Below are 25,618 nucleotides of genomic sequence, written 5' to 3' on the forward strand. Positions count from 1 at the left end.
CACGTCACTGGAAGGATGTCAAGCGTTATGTTGGCGATTGGGGGCGAACAAATGGACGTCCTTTTCCGGCGGGATGTTACATTTGCGGTAGAAAAAGTTGAAATTACAACAGATGGAGCGCCACGTTTTCTGCTACATTAGTGATTGTTGGAAGTGCTTTACTTTTCTGGCGTTTGGAAGATCAAATCAAGAGAAAGAAGATGAAGGAATGGTGAAAAACTATAAAAAATAATTTGAAGTATGATCTATGTATAATCAGTGTACATAGTTGAAGAATTAAAGAAGAAAATAACAAATTCAGACAATTCAAGAATCGTAATAGTTAAGGTAAACAATTAGAAAAATTGTTAAGGAATCGAAACTATGAAATAGTACATTGCAATATTATTTGTTCAAAATTATTAACAGTTTCGATATAAAAAACAGGATTCCCAAGACTTCGTAGCATAACCTCACAACAACCTACTTATAGCGTGTCGAATTTAATCGAAAGTCTAATAACCGACGGCTAGCAAATTGAAATTCCTGGAACATCCCATTCGGTGTAATCGAAAACTGCACCAAACGATTCCAACCATTCGACCTCAATTGCATGTGTGTGTGTATGTGGGTTCGTGTTTTATGTCAGCAGCATATCGCTGCACCATGCTGTAACTGTCGTGAAGAAGTAAAAGCGCTTTCAGCAACCAATCGCGCGAACTATCTGCTCCTTTTCGTCCCTGCTCACAAACAAACACAGCCCCTCAGGGCAGCTCTTGTTTCCTCCTTCGTTCGTTTCTACACATCCCCGCACGAATGCAATTGAATCTATCGAGCACAGGCCCTGGGCAGACCCACCCATGACGCGGCTTACCTGCGGTGAGGTGACGAAAAGCTGCTGTAATGTTGGAAGCAGCCACTTTTCAACACTTATCGAGCGATTTTCACACACATCACCGTCGCGTTCTGGTCGTCCATCTTCACTCGTTCTCCTGGGCAGCGGTGAAAGGAACTCCATTAAGAAGGACCGGTTCGTTTAAGGGCTTGACCCGGGTTAGACCATACACCGTCATTGGCTCTATTGTGAGTCTACTTTCTCGTCCTTTGGCACAGCATCTTCCTTCGCTTGCGATAGCGCCGTGTGGTTATTGTTTTGCTTTTCGTCCTTCTCTTCTGACCGGGATTCCACGCTCGCGCTCGTAATGCTTTCACTCGCATCCTGTTTTTTCACTGTTGGACTACTGCAGCCACTCATCCGCTCTGATGCATCCTGTGTAGAAGACTCTTGCTGCTGCTGAGGCACCTCCACCACCGCCATATTGCTTGCGGGCGCCGGCGATATGTCCGCCACGACGCTAATCACGTTCGAACCCATCTTCCGGTATTCACCCTCTATCGAACCGGAAGACACCAGGTATGTGCCCGGTGCATTATCTTGCCCCCCACCGTCTGCCAGCGTCTCCTGCGGGCTTGTGCCAGCATTGGAAAACTTGCTAAAGTTTTTGCTGCGCCGCTCGTGTATGACCTCGATCGAATCGTAATGGTCGTCGTCGGCCGGGCGCGTCTGATGCTGGAAATTGGGATAACGATTGTTTCCGGTCGCGTTTCCGTTCGGCGCACCGGCACCAGCGCTAATTACGTAGATCTGGTCGTACTCGTTGCTAAGCTTTTTGCTCGCACACTTTGGTTTGGGTTTGCGGAAGCTTTTGCTCGAGTTGCTACGGTACAGGGGTTGCTGCTGTCAGTTGGGTTGCTGGTGCTGCTGATTTCCCTGTTCACCGGACGCCGCCCGCTCCTTGGACGCGAGCACTAGTGAGTCCGGTCGCAGGGGAGGATTTGCAACAGACAGCGGTTCGGCAGGGTTGGGTGAGGGATGTTTTTTATTGCTCTGCTCCCTGCCCTCGCCGTTACCCTCGTCGCCGGTGTGATCGTACTCGGGGGAGCTTTCCTCTTCCGGTACGCACGGTTCCAAGCTCGATTGACAGGAGAGATTGCGTTGACTGATCGCCGCCGGCTCGGAGCAAATTGACAGCTGACTCCTATTCGAGCGAGAGAGAGAGAAAGAGAGAACAGGAGAAATATGAAGCACACAAATATATCATAAAGATGACTTTTATTTTTTTGGTGAACGATGTGGTTCAAAAACTAAAACAAAAATGTATAAAAAAGCAACAGCAGCACGTGTAAAACAAAGGGCGAACCAAATAGTAATAATAACTCGGTCATTAGCATCGTTGCGTGACGGAACGGAATTTAGCGTGTCCGTGTGGTGGCAGTTGAAGTGGAAAAGCATCACCACACCACCATAACCGAACAACCGGACGCGGCGCTATACGACGCAATGGAAAACTGGACGTCACGCGTCAATCCTGTTGCGTCTTGGATTTGTTTGTTTGGCATTTTTTCATCTTCTTTGTTTTACATTGTTTGTGGTCGGTTCAGCGAGGGCAGTTTGCGATCCTTTCGTTACCATGGGCACGCCATGTTTATGCGCCGGCAGGAAGCAGTATAAATCTGAAAGTGATTTTTCTGCCACTCGGTATATAATTCGGGTCGGATTCGGAAGGGCAAAAAACGACCCCTGGTGACTATGGTGGCTTTGGGCTCGTGGCCACAAAAAAAGAGCGAATGAAACGAAGCGGAAAGGAAAGAAACAATCATGCCCGGGTCAGTCAACTACAAAACTCGGCCCGTGGCTTTCTGTTTGTCTTTCGGCCGTGTGCTGGAGAATACGCAATTATACGCTACGCGAATAGGGCCAGCAACAACGAAAAGAGAAAGCCATCAAAATGCCTGCCAAAAATGGCCGCAAAGGGATGTTATGGGGTGGGGGACGGGGTAAACAAAATGGCAGGTTTGAAATCGATATGAAACAAAAACACCACCACCGTCAACAGTTTCGAAGACATTGAACTTTCGTTTCGAACGCTAGCCCGTGGGTGTAGGGCTGGTCTAGGGAGAGATGTTTTGGACAGAAAAGCAGGAAAATTGGAAACTCTTTGTTTCAGCTATAAAATGAAGTTAGGACGCTGGAAAGAAGGTGGCCGGAAGGTTCTGTTGGGCTTATATTTGAATGTTTGCGTTGCTGTTCAACAGATGATGAGTGGTAGTTACTCTCTTCTTTTGTTTTAGATCCGTTGATACCAATGACCCGTGATTAGTGGCATGCATGTTTGATGATGGACGCTCTATTAACTCTGTACCAGTTTGGAGCGTATTTTGGGTGAGGCAAATGGCCTCTTAAACATTTTTTTCAAAACAACTTTTTGATTACAGTTATTTGGAAATAAATTCAATTAAAGGCCTCCACTGTTGGTAACTTTTCCAATTTGCCTTTTTATGAGACTGATTCATGAGAGTGAAATAATTATAACAAGCCTGAATAATGGATTGAACTTTGACGCTTACAACGTTAGATTTTCAATTTAATTACAGTATTTTTTCTTCAAAACGAATCAGTTGGCGAAGTTGAGTAAACTAGGCTAGTTATACTTTGAAACAATAATAAATTAGTTAAAAATTGATGCCTTATGCTAGTGAATCGTTTAAAAATCGTTAATTATCTTAGAAGTACCTATATAAACGTACATTTTCAGTTCATATTTGTGTTCTTCTTCTTATATTTGGCGTAACGTCCTACGCAGACATGCCCGGCCTATACAGGCTTTCGAGACTTAATTCATTACTACGTTGCCGGATAGTCAATCCTTGCTACCCCGGACGGTCCATTCTGGGGTTGAACCCATGACGGGCATGTTATTGAGTCGTTCGAGTTGACGACTGTACCACGGGACCGCCCCTTTTGTTTCATATTTGTGTATTACTTAAATTATTAGCGCTTTCCAGAAGAGCAGATTATTACTTTAAAATGTCATAATAATACTATATTTAAAAAAACATAACTTGTAAGAAACATCAATTTTATCCGAAATGGACAAAACAACCCTAACGACAACTTCTAAACCTATTCAGTCCGTCACTATGGGCGAGTTATTAAATATAAACTTCAACTACCAAAAAAGGAACAGTCAATATTGCGGCGAATGAGGTTACGGCATGAAAGACACGTGCTACAGCAAAATAAATAACGCCACCTACCGGCACTCCTTCTCGACCGACGGCGTCGATATGGGCCCGAACGCGGGCGTCGTGCCCTTTCTCGGGGGCGTCAGCCCGAGCAGCAGTGACCGGTCCGGGCTGTTGATTTCGATCGTGGATGCTGCCCCGCGCGAATCGACGCTTGGCGTTTTGGAGATGGTGGAGGCACGTCGGCTACCCCGGTTCAGCTTGGAGGAGACGGACGTATTGGAGATGGTGGAGGCACGTCGGCTGATGTGGCCGTGTTTGGGGCTGCCGAGCGATTCGTCCTTTTCGATTTTGGTCTGGCGCGAGAGGACGTGCCGGCGAGCCGTATCCGAGCGTTTGTTACGATCTCGCAGCTTGTGCACGGGTACGATCTCGCCCCCGTACCCGTACTGTACCGAACCGTGCGAGCCGGCTTGATTGAGTGTCCTTGCGTGGTGTCAGCGCCAACAATGTGGTGGAATTATAGAGTCGGGAGAAAATGAGAGGTTGGAATATGGTTGAGTTGATTGCATTTTTAATGACAAGTCAGCAGTTTTGAGTGGGGCTGTAATAAACTATGAGTAATTATAGAGTCTGATTGAATTTGGCAAACTGTGGTCGAGTGCCCATTCGGCAGGTTCGAGATGTAATAGCGTTCATTTCGGTTGTGCTGTGTGTTTGATGAAACAATTCAACGATTCGTAACGCAATCAGTTCGTATCGTTAAAGCTTGTCATTCAATTGCACATTTACAATCATTATCATATCGTTACTATCGTCCGAGTGGGTCTTCAGTTTGGATGGGGTTTTAGCCTATTTGGGTTTTACTTTCCTTCAAACATTTGATAACTTGTAAAATCTAAACGTAAAATAAACAAAACATATTAACAAATTATACAGTTCCATTCTCTTTTTCATGCTAAACACGCTCAATTTATGGAAATAGTTAAAAGAATATCATATAAAATGAATCATTTGATTTATTTTTCACACAAAATCAAATTAATCCTCCAAGGGGTCATCCATAGAGTACGCTACACAAAATATGATAATATTGTACAATCTCCCTCCTAGTTAAGTAAAATGTTTTAATTGATTGAAAAAATAATTCGTCATGCATTTTATGACTGTTTAACAAAAAAATGCTAATAAATAGGCAATTTCACAATTTTCCCAACTTTTAAGTTTTTACGACTTAGTTAAATACTCAAAAAAATCAATGCAAATCTAGCTTTAAAGAATGCTATACTTTTGCTAAAGAACATGTATATATGACTTCTTCTATTTTTGTTATTTTCTAGTCAATACCTGGCACTTTATTGCTAATACAAATAATTATACTGTTTACTTGCTTTTATATTGTTTTTCTTGAATAGTTTTCTGTAGTTAAAAAGTTGTAAACAAACGTTTTAGCTTTTGTTTAAACGTTGCGAAGATGTACTGCTCATCTTTATCCTGTCATTTCCTTCGTTCAGCTTCAGCTTCATAATTTATTCAACAAAAATTGTTCCGAAACGCTTCATAATACGGACAAAACGACCATCTCATCACCAAAATCTAAAACACCGCACATTTATCCAATCCCTCCGCCATCTGTCCGCCACCTGGCTGCACCTACCTGGCCAGCGGTTCCGGTTCGTCCACCGAGAGGGCGTGTCGGTGAAACTGAAGCATCCCTGGATGCAGCAACCCACTGCCAATGGGGTCCCGCGTCGACCGCTGTACCATACTGCTGACGCGCGATCCCCGTTGATGCCGATGGTGGCCACCCGCCTCGGACCGGATGTTGGCGGGCGAGCCGGAGGCGAGCAGTGGAACGTTCAGCTTTTCGGCGTACAAATTGGGCACCGAACCGCTTCGTGACACACGCCGGCTTTGGCTTTCGCTCGGCCGCCGATGGGGTGACGTTTTCGGTGTCCTGAAAGAAAGCGTGTGCGTGTAAGCAAGATGAAGGAAAAAAAAGTTGATGAAATAAAGTGTGAGCCATAAGATAGCCCTCCCTCCGTTGGGTGTTTGGGGACGGTTGTGCTGGTGCCTGTAACGAGTGAAACGATTCATCATCACGGCTCAACGGATAGTGTACTGTATCCTTCCACCGGTTTATTTGGCCGCGTGTTGCGGTTTGGTCCTTATCTGTCTAGTGCCACCGTGTGGCGATGGCGTCGATGGGGCCTGGCTGGAGTGTTTTATGATAAATTGTACAATCTTCCGAGCGTCGGCAAAAGTGACGGTAATACGAGTTGAAGTTGGGCATGAAACAGTAGCTGGTGGCTTAAGGGATGCTTATTTTGTTATTGCTAGCTACATTCTTAGTATTTTCATTATTATAATTAGCTGACATAATTCACCTTTATGACTCAACAGTTCAAGTGAAAATTCTTTCCCTTTTTGAGTATAGGTGTATTTTTACATTTGTAAGATTTAGTATATAATTTACAAATTGCATAGATAGCCCTATATTTTTCGAGAATAAATTCCTGAATATGATTCAGTATCAGTGCAATAATCATAAATATTTGTGGGCAATTTATTGGTTGTTTATTCTGTAACTAAACTAGTGCGTTATTATGGAAACAAAAATACATTGCTTCAACATTGTAACGTAGCATAAAATGCATTTTTTGTAAATGATTTATATTTACAAAGAATCAAGCTGACAACCCTTTCCTCGCTAGAGCATAATAAATGTTCGCAGCTGAGTCTCTCTTCATCAGTGCAATCAAATGCAAGTCCCTCAATTTGCTTGATCCACTTACCACGTTTGTACTGTTTTACTATGCAACAAGAAGGTCAAACAAACTCACACTCTTCAACGTGCGGTGTATATGCTAAGGGCGTTCATTGTGCAGCTTAATCGTTGTCGAAAGAAAGCACCGATGCATGGGAAAGAGTACACTGTTGCGTTGATTGCGTCTAGAAATCCGGTGAAATGTGCTGGGACATTTCAGTGAGACCATCTGGTTGCTTGGAAACATTGGGACTTGCTTGCATGGAGTAATGATTGCACGTCCACACAAAATGTCCCTCTTGCCAAGGTTTCTACTGCCAATCCACACGGTGCAATGTAAGTCGGAGAAATTTAATTAACACCAAAAACGGAAACAATCGTCCTACCCCTCCCCAAACATGCAGTTGCTGTTGAGCCACAAACCCGGTGCGGTACGGAATGGTTTAATTTATAGCAACAATGTGTTTCTATTGTGTTCTTTTACACTCTATAAATTGCGTTAGAGGTAAATGATATTGTTGAAATTCTCACAGTGGGCATTTTTAGGGCGAATGGGTAAATGAGTAAATGTTGAAGATTATTAAATTTAACGTTGACTTGGATTATTTTGTTTTGTTCATTTTTCTACATTATTATGATTTTATTTCGAACTTTAAGAAATTATACTCGTTTGAAAACTCTTAATATAAGAAAATCAAAAACGAAAATATAACTAATTTTAATAGTGAAAATTATGTTTCTTGTATTCAAACAAATCTTAATCATAATTCAAACTAAGAAAACATTCGAGATTTCTAAATATTTACTATTCGTGACACGCATGCCTTCGTCAAAAATCACACATAAAGGCTCCCAAAACGGTTTGCAAACTGTTACACAAACACTGTACCAAAAAGTATATTATCAAGACATCAAGCAGCAAAGCATTCGCCCACACTGCTAAACTGCTTCTGCTGAGCCCTCCCTTTGATTGGCTTTTCAGTAATCCGCTTGCACGAACAGGGACAGCAAAGTTGTCGTCATGTCCACACGAACCGGGAAACATCTTGGTGAACTGTACCGTCCTACAAAGAAAAGTAGCCTCGTAACCTGAATTCATTGTCGCCAGCGCCCCATTGTCTCCGACGGAGAGGAAGCCAGCCGATGACAACCAACCCAGCAAACCGGCAACAGGCGAAGCAAAGCGTTAAGAAACGCAGCGAAATTACTACTACACAAAGTGTTGCCCGCTGAGCCAGGGCACAAATTACGTGCCGTGACATCAATTGGCGGTTGATGGCAGGTAAGCGAGACGTTCCGAGCGGTGCGCCGGGTGTAATGGACCCTGGACAGCTCGACGGTCCGACGGTTGGGTATAAGATTTCACGGAATGGAAAAATGGAACACCGATGCTTCACTTCAGCTTCTCCATTAAGTGTGAAAACGGCGAAAGAGCTAAAGCGTTGCGGTGTACACCAAATGTGAAATGTTGTGATTTCTTGTAATTTGTACCAGCTGCTGTGACGACGATGGACGATATGAGCTTACATTCGTTGATGTGGTGACGTTAGACAAGGAAAACGAGGGAGCTGGTTGGTTGGTAAACATATAACAAATGATGTTCTTGACTGCACGCTATACCTCGCACACATCCGTGTTAGTTCTCTCCGGGGAGCCAAGAAACTGGGACACTTAAATCGTTTCAGCTTAATGTCTGATGATAATGCAATTGATAAGACGAGGATGTTGATGGCGGTGTAGCGATAATGTACGATGACCTATAAAGTGGCCATATTGAGTGAGCTTCGGTGTGAGGTTTGTTTCATGGGGAAAACATTTAAACTATCAATTTATATGCTTTTTTCACTTTACATGTTGTGTTACAATAAAACGCAAAACTAAATTTGATACCACACAAAAGATATCGCAAAAACATCTTATTTTTATGAAAACAGTCACCGGAACGTAACACGGTCCAGTTTACCGATAAAGCATCACTCGCTGACTACGCGGGCATTTGCGTGTGGGAAGTGGAAAAATACTCAACAAGATCCTACTATCTGCGCTTTACCTTTGCGCTCGTTTGCTGATGTTTGGTAGCAGATACTTGCACCAATCTATACGCTCGATGTGAAAGTAGTATCGATTTGCGTCCAAAAATAGTACCCACCATCCATCGCATCGGCCCTGAGCGAAGTTTATCTTATGGTTTGGGGAATGGTTTTTTCTCGGAAAAAAATTTGTTGTTGCCGAGAGGTAATGCAATGGCTACATATCAGCCGTAACGGATGTTGGAACAAACCGTTGAAAGGTTTCATTCCTAAGAAGAGCAATCAATGTATGGAAAAATATGTGCAGAGAAGATTCTTTTACTAATAGAGAATATGGTGGAAGCTATTCCGAGTCGCCGACAGAATTGAGGTCATTCAGGGTCTTAAATTTAAATAATGTTGTCATCGTTTTTTGACGCGGAAGTGGCTGAAATACCTGCAGAACATGTGTTTGTACCTGTTACATAGCTTTTTCAGCCCGATTTAATTAAAAACAACATGAAAAAATAACATATGTTTTGCAGCTGTGACATGAATTTTACGGCAACATGCTTCGTTCCGTCGCCACTTGATGCGCTAGTGAAAATCGAAATTACACTAGCGAGTACGATCAATATACCCGGATCTTTATACAATTATTAACAAAACTATATAGTTAACTTTTACTCAGAGAAAAACACCCATATCCTATCCACCCTTCTTTCAGTAAGCAACTGTCGTTATATCTTCGATGCAGATCACTTCACAGGATGCACCTATTATCCTATTTGCATCCTATACGGCCATGCCTTAGGAAGATTGATCCCCGTGACATGGCATTATGGAAATGAGCTTGGATGATATTATGCGCATAAGTGTATACCACAGGCATGGGTTGACTTTTGATGAGCAGCTCTTGTAAGTGTGCCGGTATGCAAATTGTCAACCCAGAGAAGATTATCAGTAAGCTTGGTAAGAAACAGAAGTTTGGTGGCACTGAAAAAAAACCAAATAGAGCAGTGGAATATGCTTTTTGTGACGCATTCTAAAACTTTATGTTTGGATAAACAACTTAAAACACATAAAAACAGTGCTAAAGGTGGATAAAATTGACGACCTTGTAGTTTGTCAACAAATATCTAAAGTAGCCCCTGCTCATTGCTCTTTTGCCTTTCGTTAATATGAATAACATTACACATTGGGTCTGACATAAAAAAATATATATACACGCCGTAAAAGCATCCATCATATCCGCAAAGACTCTTATCAGCATGAACAGTCTTGTCGTCTGTTTCAGCATGACTACCTACCCTAAGGCTTTGGAGAAGTGTACAAGAGCTGCCGTGAGTGCTTTGCGGTCCGGGACCTGCTCCGTGGCGGGCGAAGTTCGAAAGACGCCCAAGTGCTGTTCCCAGCGGGCAGTCTGCGGTCCCATGATTGCTGTTGGACCATTCGAGACACCTGAAATGGAAGTGAAGAAAGTGAAAGAAAAACACATGCACAAGAGCGGTTAGAGAGTTTGTTTTATGTATATTACTCGACTTTGGGCTGTAACTGTGAGTTGAGTTGAATTATGAAACTGTAACTGAACACATCACACTCGTTTGTCTTCTACGCTGCGTAAGACACTCCTCCTACCGGGTTAGCAGGATGTGCAATGTTAAACATTTAAAAACGGAGCTGTCGTGTAGTGATTATCATTTGCAAAGATGCAAAACAGAATGGATGGAAAGAAGAGGAATAATGTGCTAAATATTACTTCCCTACTGATAGGGGAATGTGAAAGTTTCCTAACAAGTTGAGGTCTCAAGTCTTTATACGATTGCACGCTGCAAATCGGTGTCTAGAAGTCATGCTCTTCAAGAAGCCGAGTGTACTGCGGTTGGCAGAGAACTTGTATTGCTCAACTTTCTTCCCGTTAAGTATGGTGCTGTTCACATACCGTACAAGCAACCATCGTGCGCTCGTGGGGGGAAGTAACGAGCAAAAGGGGAAGCCTGAGGATGTACCGTACTTGTAATCCAACGATGCAACCGACCGCCTGTATTTTGCATTATTCCTTCATTCCAGCGCAGGGCTTTGTACCACACGCCAACGCGCCATAATGAGGATCTTTTTATCTCATTTCGACTGTGGTGGGAAGAAGTTTTAGCCACACAAAACTACACCGCAAACAAGAAAACTTTAATTGAGAAAAGATGACAAGACACAGAGGGTGCGGGTTGATTTTAGCTCCAAGTTTGTCTCGTGAAAGACGTTGAAGATGCGTTGTGGTAATGATTATTACAGCAGGAACGATAATTCAGATGAAAAAACAGTACTACTTCAATATACGCCAATTGCTACAAGCATTAATTTAAACCTAAAATATTCTTCGATAATTAAAGTAACAACACTACTTGGAATGCTGTAGCATACTTTAACTTGTAAATAAAAATGCTTGTATGTAACGAAAGAATATCAGATTCTATTACAAAAGGTACAAAGAAATTTGCTTTAAAAATGTTGGTTTGAAGCAAGTTCCCAGAAGGATTCTTGTTTGTACCTACGCTGAAAATATCTGTACCATGATAGTATCAGAAGCAAGAGCATCCCAAACAAATATAAAGAGCTGCACGAATTGCAGCCGCTGCCAACAATATGACAACAGCTCGTTCCTGGAATTCGCTCGCGTCTATACTGCGTTACATTTTCCGGTAGGTGTATGCCGCTTCTGTTGGCATAATGTTGGCAGGAAAGTGCTTGTCAGCTTCTGTTTGCTTTTTTACGAACCATTTCACCGGCAGTCATTGCAATCTACGGTTACGCATTTAGCTGCAGGCGTATCAATTCAATGGAATGTCTGAAAATGGTAAAATTCGTTACAAGCAGATGTTGATTGGGTTTGCTTTTTTTTGGGGTAATGCAGCTGATTTACTGAACATGCTGTGAAATATTGGTAAACGTTACACTTCAAATCATAAACTATTGGAAGATATCTGTTTTTTGAGTACAATCAGAAAGCCTTTTCTATGATGGTAAGACACGCATATCTCACAAAAGGTGAGTCACCTTTCAAGGACATTTGATTTGCTTCTTTTAACCCTTCTCAAGATGATGAGGATAATGGAGGCCCTCGTCATAATCTCACTCCCCACTTAAACCTTATCTAGTGCCAGCTTTTGACGGCAATAGCAAATTGAGAAATGAATACACACCGTTTGCTTAAATCGAGCTTACCTGTGGAACGTCGCGAGTTATTGTTGCGGCTAGGATTTCGGGCGGATCCCTGAGCGTTCAGCTTGAACCGGGCTGGGACCACCTTGGCCGCTGAGTCTCGGGCTTCGAATGTCATCACGCACGAAGCCACCACGATGAAACCTGGCAATGGGTGGAATAGTTTCATTAAAGATGGTAAAAGAAAATTGAGACATTACGAGAGTTTTTCTGACAAAACATCAAACATTAGAGACCTGTTTTCGACCCATTTTTTCATTTTTTTTTTGATGTTACTTCGCCTATGCGTTTGTAACCCTTTGCCATTAACATTTCAATTGTGTGTAAATGTCAGACACATCTTTTCCATTTGTCAGCCGGTATTTTCTTTGCTGCTTTCGTCAACCAGTCCGCCCGATCCTTTTCAACTTTCTTCCTCCGCCCGGAAAGGACTTGTTTTGCAAAAGGTTCGAGGTCATGGTTGTATTCTTTTCGTATCCGGAAAAAAGGGCGAAGCAACACACTCGAAAGTTTGCGAGGGATTGACGCGAAGCAGAGCTGGGGTTTTACAGCGAAACAAGAACACACCGAAATTTGATCCCATCTGTACGTCTGTAGCTGTATAGGAATCGCGGAAAGAGTGGAAAAAAGCTCCACGTGAAATAAAAACAAAATCGCCGAGATGTAAAAAGAACGCGCAATTAGCAAACGAAACCAGACGGGCGCGCTTTCCGAGCAAATGTTTTGCAGTATCTTTTGGGTTTGGCTGAGTTGTTTTCTGGGGTTTTCCGACGAACGTACCTTTTAGATAAGCACTGGGATACGCTTCAGTGTGCCCGTGAATGACATGAGGTGGTTCCAAGAAACGGTTTATGAAACAAAATGGTAAAAGTTTCAATTTCATGTCCCATGCGTACATTCCTTTCATTATCTATGCGTTGCATGTGTTGGTTTTGCCTTTCATATAAATATCATTTGCCAGAAAATTAAACATGATCCTTCATTGCAGTCACGACGCACATGTATGTTCAGTCGAGCGAAAACGCAATTTAGAAGCATGCTTTTACCTATAATAGGCTTCATTAGGCTTGAGATCTTTAACTAGGTTATCTTTTAATTTTTGTTAATTTAAAACTTCACGAGGCAAAAAAGGATATAAGTATTCAAATCATTTATTTCAATACATATTCGTAAACGGGGTCTTGCGGCAAGCTTTGCATGCTTTATCATGTACCAGGCGCCTCCATTAATCTGTTTTCACACTTTTTGTTTTTGCTTAATGGTAGGGAAAAGCGTCAAAGCAAAATAAGACATTGTTTTAATATTTAATTTTAATGCTCACAAATTTTGAACGAATTTTATGAATGACATAAAAACAGCTTTGCATCATCCAAAACCTGATTTTGGGGCCCTTTCCGTTTTAAGTAGGCTTAAATTGCAATGCATTGCAGTTTGCATTGTGTAGCAGTTTTAGAACAGCTATCTAAGTAGGTTTAATATACAGGTTTGATTATCTCAAGGTGTATGAATTTAGAAGGCTGATTTTTATCGCTTATGTTTCTGAATGAAGATTTTAAGAGTGTATTGTGTATTCGTCGAGCTTCCAGCAAGCTTGTTTGAGCAAAAGTTTTCACCCGTCATGTCAAAAAGTTATGTTCAAATTTGGTTATAATAAACATACTATGAGACCACCTGGACTACATAAACTTTGATTATAGATTCTACCACCTGATCTCTTTAATGCAACTTGGGATAAATGAAAACACCATCTTGATTTGCGAAGTTTGCCGAACAGGTACTGGAATCTAATTCTAGCTTTGAGGCTAGAATAATCTAGACTGAATATAACAGGCTAGTTTTGTGTGTGGTTTTGTTTTGGCTACATGATTTCAGCCTCCAACTGTCAAATTCGATACAAAAAGCTGACTAGAATCGTGAAGAGCCCCATTTGTACTTGTTTTGCAGATGCAATTTATCCCATTTCGCTTGAACGATAACCGCAAAAACAACTAGCAAAACAACAGAACATCTGTGCGACAAAACCAAAACAGCCATAATTCTATAACAAGAGCGCACATCCAAAATCCATCATTTTCACACACCGATGAGTTTGTCCAAACAGGCAGCAAACCATACAAACCGTCGCCCGTTCAGCATTTGCATTCCCATAGCAAGTTACCCTTTGTGGATTGACAGATACAGATGACAAGTGAAACCAATTTGCATACGCTTGTCATACGGCGAGAGCATTTTCTTCACTTTTTACGCTCGAACCAAATTCGAACTTTCACTAACAAACACACATTCCGGGTACGCTAAACAGTGTACGTTATCGCATTCCTTTCAATTCGTTTCTCAACCCCCAAAGATGGATACTTTCAATTCAAATATATTATTTTCCATTCAATACCGGAGCGTTGTGTGTGTGTTTTTTTTCCTCCACAAACGAAACATGATTGTGTTTTTTTTATCTCTCACTCTTTTTCGCTTCACATACCATTTTAGTGATGGCATTCGCCCCTGCTGGTGAAAAGGATCGTCAAGTGGAATTTTCATCTCATCCTAAATGGTGTGAGAATGCCTGCTGGGCTCTCCCCGTACGGCTTTGCTGTGGGGATCGTTATCTTGTTTGGGGGCAAAACAGCATGCGGAGCCGGTTTGTGTGTGAAATATGTTTGCAGCCGGTCTGAAGTGGATCAGACGGAACGTTTGTCAGATAAAGCTGCTAACGATGATATGACGGAAATGGGAAATAAAAGGAATGGGCTTACAGGATTAGAGTATGAGTCGTTAATCGATGTTAATTATTAGTGGGTTTAAACTGATCCATGATTATTTTTGGGTTTGAACTGTGTGATTAAGCTTTCGTAACATTTTTTAATATGAGTGAGTTTGATGAGTAGTTTGAAACATTGATACAGACGCAGTATGGATATTATAATGTTTTTTTTTTATTAAGAACTACTAAGGTGAAATAGGAATAAAAAACTTAGAAATATATGCCTTTTCGTAAGCACAATACACACAGCAGTTTCAAAGTTACGTAATCGCATTTCTAGGAAAGGACCTGTTATATGTGACTTATTTCCGACGATGGCAGGAGCATTCAACTGGCATTGTAGGCCGTCACGTCTATCCATAAACCATCTGGCTACCTTTTTATATCCAATTCAACTTTTATACGGGGTTTCGAATCATATAAAGGAATAGTTCAATCACTTAGGGGAATTTTGCAAATCGGTAGGAAAATGTTGCATGCAAGCTGTGGAAGTTTGAAATCATATAGGGGAGTGTTGCAATCGATTAGGGGATTTTTGCAAGCGTACTTTGGAGCTGTCATCAGACTGTGGGTTTTGCCGGTCTCGTAGTACAGTCGTCAACTCGTACGACTTAACAACATGCCCGTCATGGGTTCAATGCCCAAATAGACCATGCCGCCATACGTAGGACTGACTATCCTGCTATGGGGGGAAATCAATTAGTCACTGAAAGCCAAGCCCACAAGTGGTACAGGCAGGCCTTGACCGGCAACGGTTGTTGAGTCAAAGAAGAAGAATAGCTTTGAAAATGTTTTTGGGAAGGCGTTCTTTCTGAAATGTCTTTAGCTTGTTAAGGTAAGGGATAAATAGTGACATAAAAAATGGTTAGATTTTTTACTATTTAGCTACTATGGTATGCAACAAAACCTAGACCCCGGGACTCGAGAGAATATTTTAGCAGTAATCATTGTTTCAAAACTTCCTGTTCATCATTATTCATCATTTCTAGGATTTAACGTTTTTTGTGTTGATTAAATTTCCACAAATATTAAAAAGTATCCACAAATTTGACTACAAATAAGTTAGGTCGTTACGCCAAGAAAGCAGACAATATTGTAGTCATTTATGCACCATCCCGAACACTTAGGTCTAGAGAAACTCTACGGCTCGCTCAACCCCGTTCCAGCGCTGGTCGGTCTGACCCTATGTTCCGCATGTCGGCTGTCTTCAATACTGTCTCGGACTGCTTCGACTTCGACATCTCGACTCAGTGCTTCAAGGAACGTCTCCGGCTTTTGCCGTGGCCGCAGTGAATTGCGATGCAAATCTTGTTTTTGTTATGTATTTTTTTTTAATGAACTGTTACATCTTAAATAGGCCATTCGGCCCGTTGAAGATTAAATAAATAAATAAATAATAATAATAGTAATAATAATAATAATATACACTCAGAATTCAGCAAAGCTTGCCCGAAATAATTTGCTTTGTTTAAACTGTTTTTACTTACAAAAGGGTTTTATGTGCATGCTATGAAAAACTCCATCATAAACAACAATCTATAGATTATGGCAACATGTAGTATACAACGTCGTAAGAAGACATGAAAAATGATTGTAAATTGTTGCAGTTTTTAAAGCATACAACTTTGTTACTTCCAACAGAGTCCGTTCCGCATTGCGTGAAACGAATTTAATGCATGTCTGACACCCATTTACCCCAACCATGGGTGCGAAGTAGCAAACGATGACTGGCTATATTTTTGGCTGTCCAAACTCAACGAGCCACCATCAACGAACCCAAAAACGTACGCTTCTCCTTTGATAGAATCATCAAAAGAGACCATGCTCTCGCTCGCGTCTGGCTGTCCGCTGTGTACAAAGTATGGTTCGTTGGTTCTGTGCGAGTTGCAAAGTGTGTGATCCTTCTTCATGTAAACCCCATCAACGACGCTTCCTTTCGGCAGTGGCAGTAGCACCAACAACGGACACAGAAAACGGTATGTCTCCCATGAGCAGTCATCACTTCATTAAACATGAATATTTCTTTCCGCTGTTCGCGTTCACATCCATGCCGATCTTACATTGAGGAATTATTATGCTGCTGTTCGGTCGATTGTGGAGAGGGCTTTTCTCCAATTTTCTTTCCTGCAAGACATTAATCATTGGAAAAATCGAGGGAAGAAAACGTCGTTCGGTGGCAATGATTTACTTCAAATGTGTTCACAGAAAATGAAATTACTCCTGAGTGGAATACAAATGAGAAATTGATGGTGAGAAAAGCACAAACAATTGCAATGCTTTTAGAGTAATGTAGGCAACTGAAAATATCAGTTTCATAACCTTTTTTTTCTACATAATCCGTTTAGAATGAGTCATTAGAAACCCATTTTTGGTGTCTCGCTCATTACAGTTGGTGAATTCAACATCCATGCTAATGCAAAAAGGTTCATACAGTCACTATCGTTTGACACGATAATCCACAATGATGGCCGAAAACTGCCTCTTTCCAGCGTGACTTACCGCCAACGCCCATGATGATGGGACCGACGTAGGATAGATTGTTCAGGTGTAATCCTCGGTGCTCGTTTTTAACGCGTATCGACGACGTGTTGTTGCTTCGCACGTCCGACAGCGAAGGAAAGTTGTTTGCGTAGTATCCTGTGGGAGAAAAGAGCACGATGAAACGAGACAGTACCAACCGGGATCAAGATGGGGAAGATATTCGAGAAAGAAAAGATGGTCTCGCACAAACGACCGTTTGCAAACTTACCTACGGTGGCCATTGCACCGCCAACGAACATAAGCACCATCCCGAGGACGAGGGCGCGACAGGCATGCCACAGGCAGCGGGAAGTCATTTTCCCCCGCACCACCTGAACGTTCCAGGTCGCGCCGGATGCGGGATGGGCCCGCCGGAGCGGTCCGAGCGATGCTTTGCGGCGGCTCTGCCATTGCGAACCGCCACGAGCGTGCATAGCATAGCCAAGGCCAAGGTGGCGCCGGAGTTTCTGTCACGCTAATTCGTGTACCCACCCACCCTCTACTCTCTTAGCAGCACCACCGCCGCCGGAAACGCAACGGACACGGTCGGCACATTCGAGCGCGTACTGTCATTCACCCCGAACCGCACGGCGGGAAAGCGCCTAATCCAGCCCGAGATGATTTATCACTTCTCCGATGCTGCGAACGAGAGGGGAAAAGTATGAGTAGATCATTAGCTATTGCAATAGAACCCGACGCTTGCTGCTCCATGAAGCAGAATAATGATATTACTAATATGGGACGGTGAAATTTGCTGTGAAAAAGTTGTGCGTTGTGTGTAGACAGTTTAGAGGATGGGAAGAGTTTCAATGCAGAGTTTGAGGTGTCGCTAGAGGGCTGGGAACGTTGTTAGAGCGAGATTACATTCGGTGTGTGTATCATTTTCCCTTCACACAACCTGTTGAACAGCTTGGTATGTTGTACGACACGCTGGGCGTTGTATTTACACAAACTGCGGGAAGCCGTTATTGAGTCAATTAAGCAGAAATAATAGGTGTAATTACAATGCAAACTCAGTTCACAATAAATTGCTTCAATCTATTGTTTTCCTATTCAGTATTGCGTTCAATGCCGCCTAATGTTGTAAAGGAAACCACCATTTTATGTCACTTTTGACAAACGCTTCCAATGTTCTCGCTTTGGTCAAATTTGGAAACAGGCTTTAAATGAATGTTTTGTTTGGGTGCAGTTGTAAAAGTATAAAATGTATATTCAAACAATTCATTTATAAATATTGCATCAGCTTCATGCATTGTTTTGATTGAAACTGTGATGGATGGACTAAAAACAATTTTAGTAAAAGTTTCTGAACCCATGCTTCCTTCAATCGACACGTTTTCCATTGACATATGACTTGAACCATAGCCCTGTGGATGATTGTGGACGAAGCATCGTCCGAGAGATAATCAATAACCGCTCGTTCTTGTAGAAACCAATACATCTCTTCCGAGTTTTTAAAGGTTAACAAATTTAGATTTACATTAACTGGAAAGTTAATTGAAATATTAAAATAGGTAAAGTAGGAATAATTTCTCTCATTTGGTCACATATTGTTTCTTTGCAACTTTCAATATAATATAATCGTATGCCAAGAAGCCTCCATAGTTAAACAATGATTTTGATGGTAAATTTTAAACCCAAGAGACTCATTAAAGCAAAAAATATAAATGAAGCAGAGTTGTAATAAAGGTCACAAAATTGTTGCCATAGAAAATTTAATTTTATGATTAAAATGCGTATTTTTAAGAAAATGATAATTTAGAATTGAATTAGGGAAAGTTATTAATAAAAACCCAAAAATTGACCATCACAATGATAATTATTGTTGGATAAAAGTTTAGAATAGCCTACGGTGGATTTAGGTTTAATATTAATATATATAATATTATCGGTTTTAGGTTGGGATAAAAGAAACTAAAAAAATATTATAAAAACCATCATAAAAATGTTATGAAATCATGATAAAATCATGTTATGAAATCATAAAATTGTTATAAAACAATAATTTTTCGTTCTTTTCACCGCAAGGAGCATACGAATATTTTGATTACACGAGGAGTTCAACAGTGAAACCAAATTAGCCAGGTTAATAAAGGTTGCAATAAACTTTTCCCTTCAAACACACATATCTATTGCTCTCGTATTGGCATTTTACGGTGGTAAACGTTGGTAAACGTAAACAATAAACAACCATGAGTATCTGTAGGTTTTACACATACCAAAAATACATAATTAGCCATACCAACAATGCCATTCGATATAAAAAAAAACAAACAACTGTGCGGCTATGAAATGAAACTCCCGAAAACCATCGAATTCACCACCAACCATTGGCATTGGCTTTTGTGCGCCAATCCAAAATCTCATGCCTCTCATGAATATTCTACCCGTGCGGAAAATGGGAAAAGTTTATCACTTTGACCGCCATTGGAGCAAAAATTCAAACCACAAACAAGCAAATCACACGTTACAGCGCTCGATCTCGATCCTTGCTTTCGTTTCTTTTCAGCACGAGTGCCAACGATGGGACCAGGCTTTCCGCACCAATCGACGATGGTCACAGTCTGGTCAGTCTGGCGATGCCACATCAATTGAAAATCTTCCATAAAATTCCGTACCGCTCATAACCGTCCCGAGGCTGTGAAGGTTGCTTTTGGGATTTCCATCCCGCAGCGATGAAATGTAGATGTTTACAATCATCAAGCTGATATCGTACGGCCGAGATTTCTTAAGCAGAAGAAAGCTTATCCCTATTGAGCAGTGAAAAGCACGCTTCATCTTCGCCAGAATTTGATTTTTGTCGCAGAAATGTACGAATTCTGTTATATTTCTATCTGGAATTCTACGTGCTATTGCGTGCTTGTTTTTGTTCTTAAATTTGAAGTTTAGTGTTTAGTCTATCCATTTAACTCAACTGTACCCAAAAAAATGTTGGTAATTTATAGTTGAAATTTTGAAGGAATTTGATTTCTTCAATACACTTCGACACACACAAAATTTTACTTTTCTCAAGTTTAAACCACTTTTTGTAAAATTAATGGAAACATAACAGAATAACATCCACAGCACCATGAGGAAACATTGTGCTCCCAGACAAAGGGAATGGATGAAAAATGTGTTTTCCATTTCCGAGCGTCTGTGGCAACTGCCATTTTCCATTTGCATTCGTTCTGGTGACATTTGGTACGGTTAGAAGAAAATTTGAATGTTAATACAACGCCTTGATTGGTATGGGACCAACAGAAGGGAAATAAGTTCTTTGTTGTATTTCACTTGCTCCCAACAGATATGGTGGGAGTAATGGATGTTTTGTTTATTTCAAATAGAATTTCTGTTCAAAAGTAAATATTTTTATTTATTATTGTGAAGTACTACGAGACCATTGATTTATTTTCAATGTGGTCTTTAATTGGGTTTTCTTTTGTTGATAATAATATTTCAATTCCATAATCAGTTGACACATGCTGTCAACGATTCTGCGTATTTTTTACATCTACAGATGTATAAAATCAGAACAAAAATGTACGACGAATATTTGCAATCCCTCCTAAAGCTGATCCACTTTAATATTCAACGCACGTGAACGACCGCGTGTGACAGAAAATAGCTCCACCCACTCAGCATGAAGAAGCTCTTAAAAGGCCGAAGGGCAATCGCCTCAATATACTCTTAAAAGTCAATGATTTGATGTTGAAATTTGTACGCAAACCGAATACGAAAACCACAATGACCTACTTGGAAGACTCCCGACGGTGGAGAACAGGCAGTCATAAGTGGCCGAGTCGAAGAATCTAAACCACTGGGCGCTTAAAAGAGTGTACGGTATTGGATGTGGCACGATTTTTTTTTCAATTCAAAATAGTCCACCTTTTGACTGCTTGTGCTCATCAAGATGATGAAATTCCAGCGCCCGACAATAATTTGGTGAAATCACTGCATGGCGGTTGGGAGACTGGGTCGAATTAATTAAACTATAACAGTTTTTAAAGTTGCACGATGGTTTGGTCGGGTACGGGCCGTAGAGAGCTTTAGACGGGAGGACGTATGAAAAATTAATTGCTAGTAACTGTGACCCGTGCTGCCGTTAGGGCCGACTCACACGCCCGGGAAATCTCGCTATGTAAAGTTTTACGGCGAGGATTAGATGGTGCAGTCGAAGGTGAAAATTAGCCGCCCGACCGTACGCTAATGGAGCAATAGAGATAATGGGGCGATAATGAGTACACTGGTAGAGAGGAAAAGCAAACACAATGGAAGCAGTGGAGCATGGTGCAAAGGGGGTGGAGGGGGGAGGGGCTAAGAGGCAATGCTTTCAATTTTACGCTATCCAGCATCCTGAATGAGATGGGTTTTGTTGAAACGCATTTACGCCTCATGTTGGGTGTGAACAAGTAGATAGCTAGAGCGGTGTAGATGAATTTAAAATGCGAGGCGCGCTGAATGATGAGAACGAAGAAGCAATTGAAATTTAATAATTAAAAACAGTAGATTTGTGGCTAATTGAAAAACTTGTTCTATATCCGCTCGACAAACATCCAAATACAACAATTGGGCAAACTGAGAAAAGAACGCTAGCAAAGATTGGTTTCAAAATTTGCATTTCTTTGAGGTTTTGAGATTTGATGACGTGCGTGCGTATATATTCGTGCTTAAAGCTTTAGGACATGGAATGAAGAGCAATTGCCTAGACTAATTAATGTTTCAGAGTTAAAATATGCTTAAAGTTTATTAAAAGTCGACTATTGCTTCGAATAAAAATATATAAAAATTTATTATAATAAATATTCATATGTATTGTACAAAATCTCTTGTGTAGAATTTGAAGAAATTGTACAATTTGTGCATAAAAATAACGTTGTGAATCAATAACGAAACTTTCAAAAGAATTGCAGAGCTTTAATCCAAGAATTTGCTACATTAAGCGGGCTGTCTTGCTGTACAAATTGGTTCACGATTAAGTGTATTGCAGGCCTGGATTTCAGTTCCACAATAGCTTGTATCGTCTACGTTTTCAAGAACTATACTGTATAAATAGGATTAATACACGGATAAATCTCTAACTCACGTTTCCGATTCAAATGGATATTTTTGTAATACATCAAAAGAAATTGTTGTCAAAAAAAAAAATATTTCCGTAATGTTGCCATTAAAATTAAAAACAAATTTCAAAATCACGTTTCTATCAATAGAATTTTTTAACTCACGCTTATTGTTACACTCTCCGCAATGTGTATAATTCGGGTTCATCCATTTTCCAATTATGACTTTTAATGTACAAAACACACAACATTTTCACAGAAAACGTTCACAGATTAAGTGGTTGTGTTGCATTCTTAGAATTATTAAAATCCAAAGGAAATTCTATTCACTTTAAATTTTATTATATCTCTTTCATTTCCAACTTGAACACGACGAGCTACGCTTAACGATTAGAAATGAATATTCTCCCGTCACATTAACGCATTGCACATCACTACTACACCTACGGCAGATTGTAGCAAAAATAAAATGTAATGTAATACGATAAAAATGGAAATAAATTACCCTCGCTGGCAGGGAGTGTGTATTTTCCCGGCGTTTAAAGCATCCCTGTGTCTGCTCGTACGGCAGGCGTCGTTTAGCGTTTGCTTGGCCACGCCGTACTGAAAATCAAATGTTAGCGCTCTCTGCCTTTCGACCTCAGCGAAGTGGAGGGGGAGGGGTTGAGTGAGAGAGATAAAGGTTACCGCACAATCACAGAAAAAGGTCATCTCTTGAAGATAAAATGGCGGGACGCTGGAGCCCGTGGCTACCGGGCTCGATGACAATCTCCCCCGGGGGTTTGGATGGTTTATGCACGACGATTGTCGTAAAGCATTTGAAAACCACGGGGTAGAGATCGTTCAATTAGTCGGATGTCTCGTAGATGTCGTATCGACCGATTCAGCGTTTCACTTTCACTCTTTCTCCATCCCTCCCATCCCGAGGGCAAGGAGCATTGATTCGATCAGTTTATCGTTCCTTAAGACGAGTGGGCAAATCGGAAGAGACAAGATCGTACATTTTATGGATACGTATTTGCGCTGAAAGGTCATAAAACTCAATTGGAAGATAAACGGTAATTGAATTAGAGCGCTGTTTAGAACCATTGGAGCATGGACTCAGCTGGAGTTCTTTTCGGTTGATTTTTGTTGGGATGGTAAAACAAGCTGAATGAAATTATTCCCCAAAGTGATGGCAAGTAAATAAGCTGGGATGTGATTTTAGCAAAAAGCCACCCGTGTTTCATTTGAATGCCAAACGTAATGAACGGTAGCATAAGTTCGCTGGACAGGAGTAAAACGAGCAGCACAAAACTGAAAACTGCCCGTTTAATATCAGACAAAAATGACACACCGCGTCCCTGGTTGGACTTATCATTAAAACTTGTTCTATTGGGCCAGGGAATTGTAGCACAAAAGGAATAACACAACGCTAGTACACACAAATAAAAAAGAGCTACAATACATAACCCACTTTCAGCACTCAGTCCAAGCACCAAACAGTCAGGTGTCATTTTCAGCGATGCCTAGGCAGCACGGTTTACTCCCTTGCCAGCCAGAAACTCCTCTCAGTCTGCTGATGAAGAGCTTGCCCCGGGGCGGTCGGTATGGTTTGTAACGGATTTTTCATCTTTCCTTCCCACACAGCCTTACACACACACATACACACACAGTGTGCGTTCTGTGCGTAGTCTGCACACATTTCTACTGCTATGTATTGGACTTACTGGGGCGATGTGTGTGTGTGTGTGCTTGTTGGAGTTTTTCTTGCCCACCTGAACAAAGTTAACATTTTTCCGCTGAACTCAGACTGTGTCTACGAGCATAACTCGAGCACAAAATGCGCGACATAATGAACCCCCGGTGCCGGAACCATCCGGCCGTGATGGATGCTGGATGGTGAAGGTGTGCTTAAATATTTTCTTTCCGGGAGCAAGCGTGTGAAAGCGCCTAAAAAGTGTGCTTATGAATTTTCCAGTCGTCAAACCATGCACGGTTAAATACTAGCGAACGCGTGTAATAAATCGCACACTCGGAATGGCGGAATGGGGTGCCGCGTATTTATAACTTTATAACGGAAAGGTTCAACAGAAGCATGATTCGTTAAAAGTAGACAACTGGAATTGGGAATGGGGTGTGGAAATTGGATCAGCAAGCTTGGTTTGCAAACTTACCTAATTAAAATTTACTCGTTTTGCACTGTGTTTCATTTCACTTAGAGAGCTTTCTCAAAACGATAACGTAGCGCATGCTTTTTATATTACGTTTTACAGCTTTCGTAAACACTGTTTATTCAATTTACTAAGAACGATCTTACACTCGCACGACACACACGCCCAGCACGAATGGCTAAGCGGGCACATGGATACATTTCACCTGGCAATAAGAAACACCGTTAAGACTAATAAAAACTTTCGAAACTTTTCCACCGATAACCACGATCTTACTCGTTAAGCACGAGCTTTGTGTATTTTCCACTTTTTTACCACCTTGACACAGCCTCCTTTGATGAGAGTAGTGCGATCCTTGAGTGATGCGCTTTTCGCAGCTCAAGCAAGCAAGAACTTTTACAATTAATTTTTTTTATATTTTTTTTACATTTAAACTAAACCATGACAGAATGTAAAGCCCGCAAATTTTTTTTTCACTCAGCGTAAAACCTTCACTAACATTTCACAATCTTGCTGTGCTTTCTCGCTATTCTTCTCCATTCAGTATTTCGCCTCGTGCTTAGCAGGGGTGAATATAAAGCTCGCAGCATTACGCCTATTAATAGCGATAAATCACCCCCGGGGATTGTTGATGCGTGGAGCTGCTGGAATCAATTTTCACTCGGTGCCTAGACGTGGCGACAATAGATGTTGATTAAGACACACACATCAACACACAAACCTTTCAGCACTAGAACATGTCAGGCAGAAATGTAACGATTTCCTTTAATGTTGCATATCTTATTTTTTTATTTCACCTCACTGTGATGTCACTATTCGGGGTAGGAACATCCTCCTCTTATACTTTAATACGGTGTAGCTGACGGTAACGGACCCGCTATGGATTACCTCGGTGAATCTGACCAACCGCTCCCGACCGTCGGAGATTGATAACTGAACTGGCTGTGCTCGAAAGGATACTGATAACTTTTGCTCCAGCAGAGCATCCTATTTCAGGTGTCGGATTTAGGTGTTGTTCCCAGAGCGGAGAGAACAGCATCCTGTGATAACACGACGGGCCAGCCCGACAAGAGAGACAACAGACACAGGCTCCTTGCATCCCTAGATGCGTACTCTCAGTGACTCTCCTGGGTTCTCGCAGTGAAGATGGT

General features: G+C 41.4%; 1 protein-coding gene across 1 annotated transcript; it reads right to left on the bottom strand.

The window, feature by feature from the left end:
- Nucleotides 1-510: 510 nt before the first annotated feature.
- LOC120951357 (uncharacterized) lies at nucleotides 511-25,442 on the bottom strand. Its single transcript, XM_040370029.2, is given in 8 exon segments — nucleotides 511-2,018; nucleotides 4,078-4,491; nucleotides 5,663-5,962; nucleotides 10,092-10,242; nucleotides 12,001-12,141; nucleotides 17,255-17,392; nucleotides 17,505-17,914; nucleotides 24,471-25,442. Coding segments are annotated over 7 exon segments (2,310 nt in total). The 5' UTR covers nucleotides 17,710-17,914; nucleotides 24,471-25,442; the 3' UTR covers nucleotides 511-1,057.
- Nucleotides 25,443-25,618: the final 176 nt, after the last annotated feature.

This window comes from Anopheles coluzzii, chromosome 2 (genome assembly GCF_943734685.1).
Source record: "Anopheles coluzzii chromosome 2, AcolN3, whole genome shotgun sequence".
Taxonomy (NCBI): Eukaryota; Metazoa; Arthropoda; class Insecta; order Diptera; family Culicidae; genus Anopheles; species Anopheles coluzzii.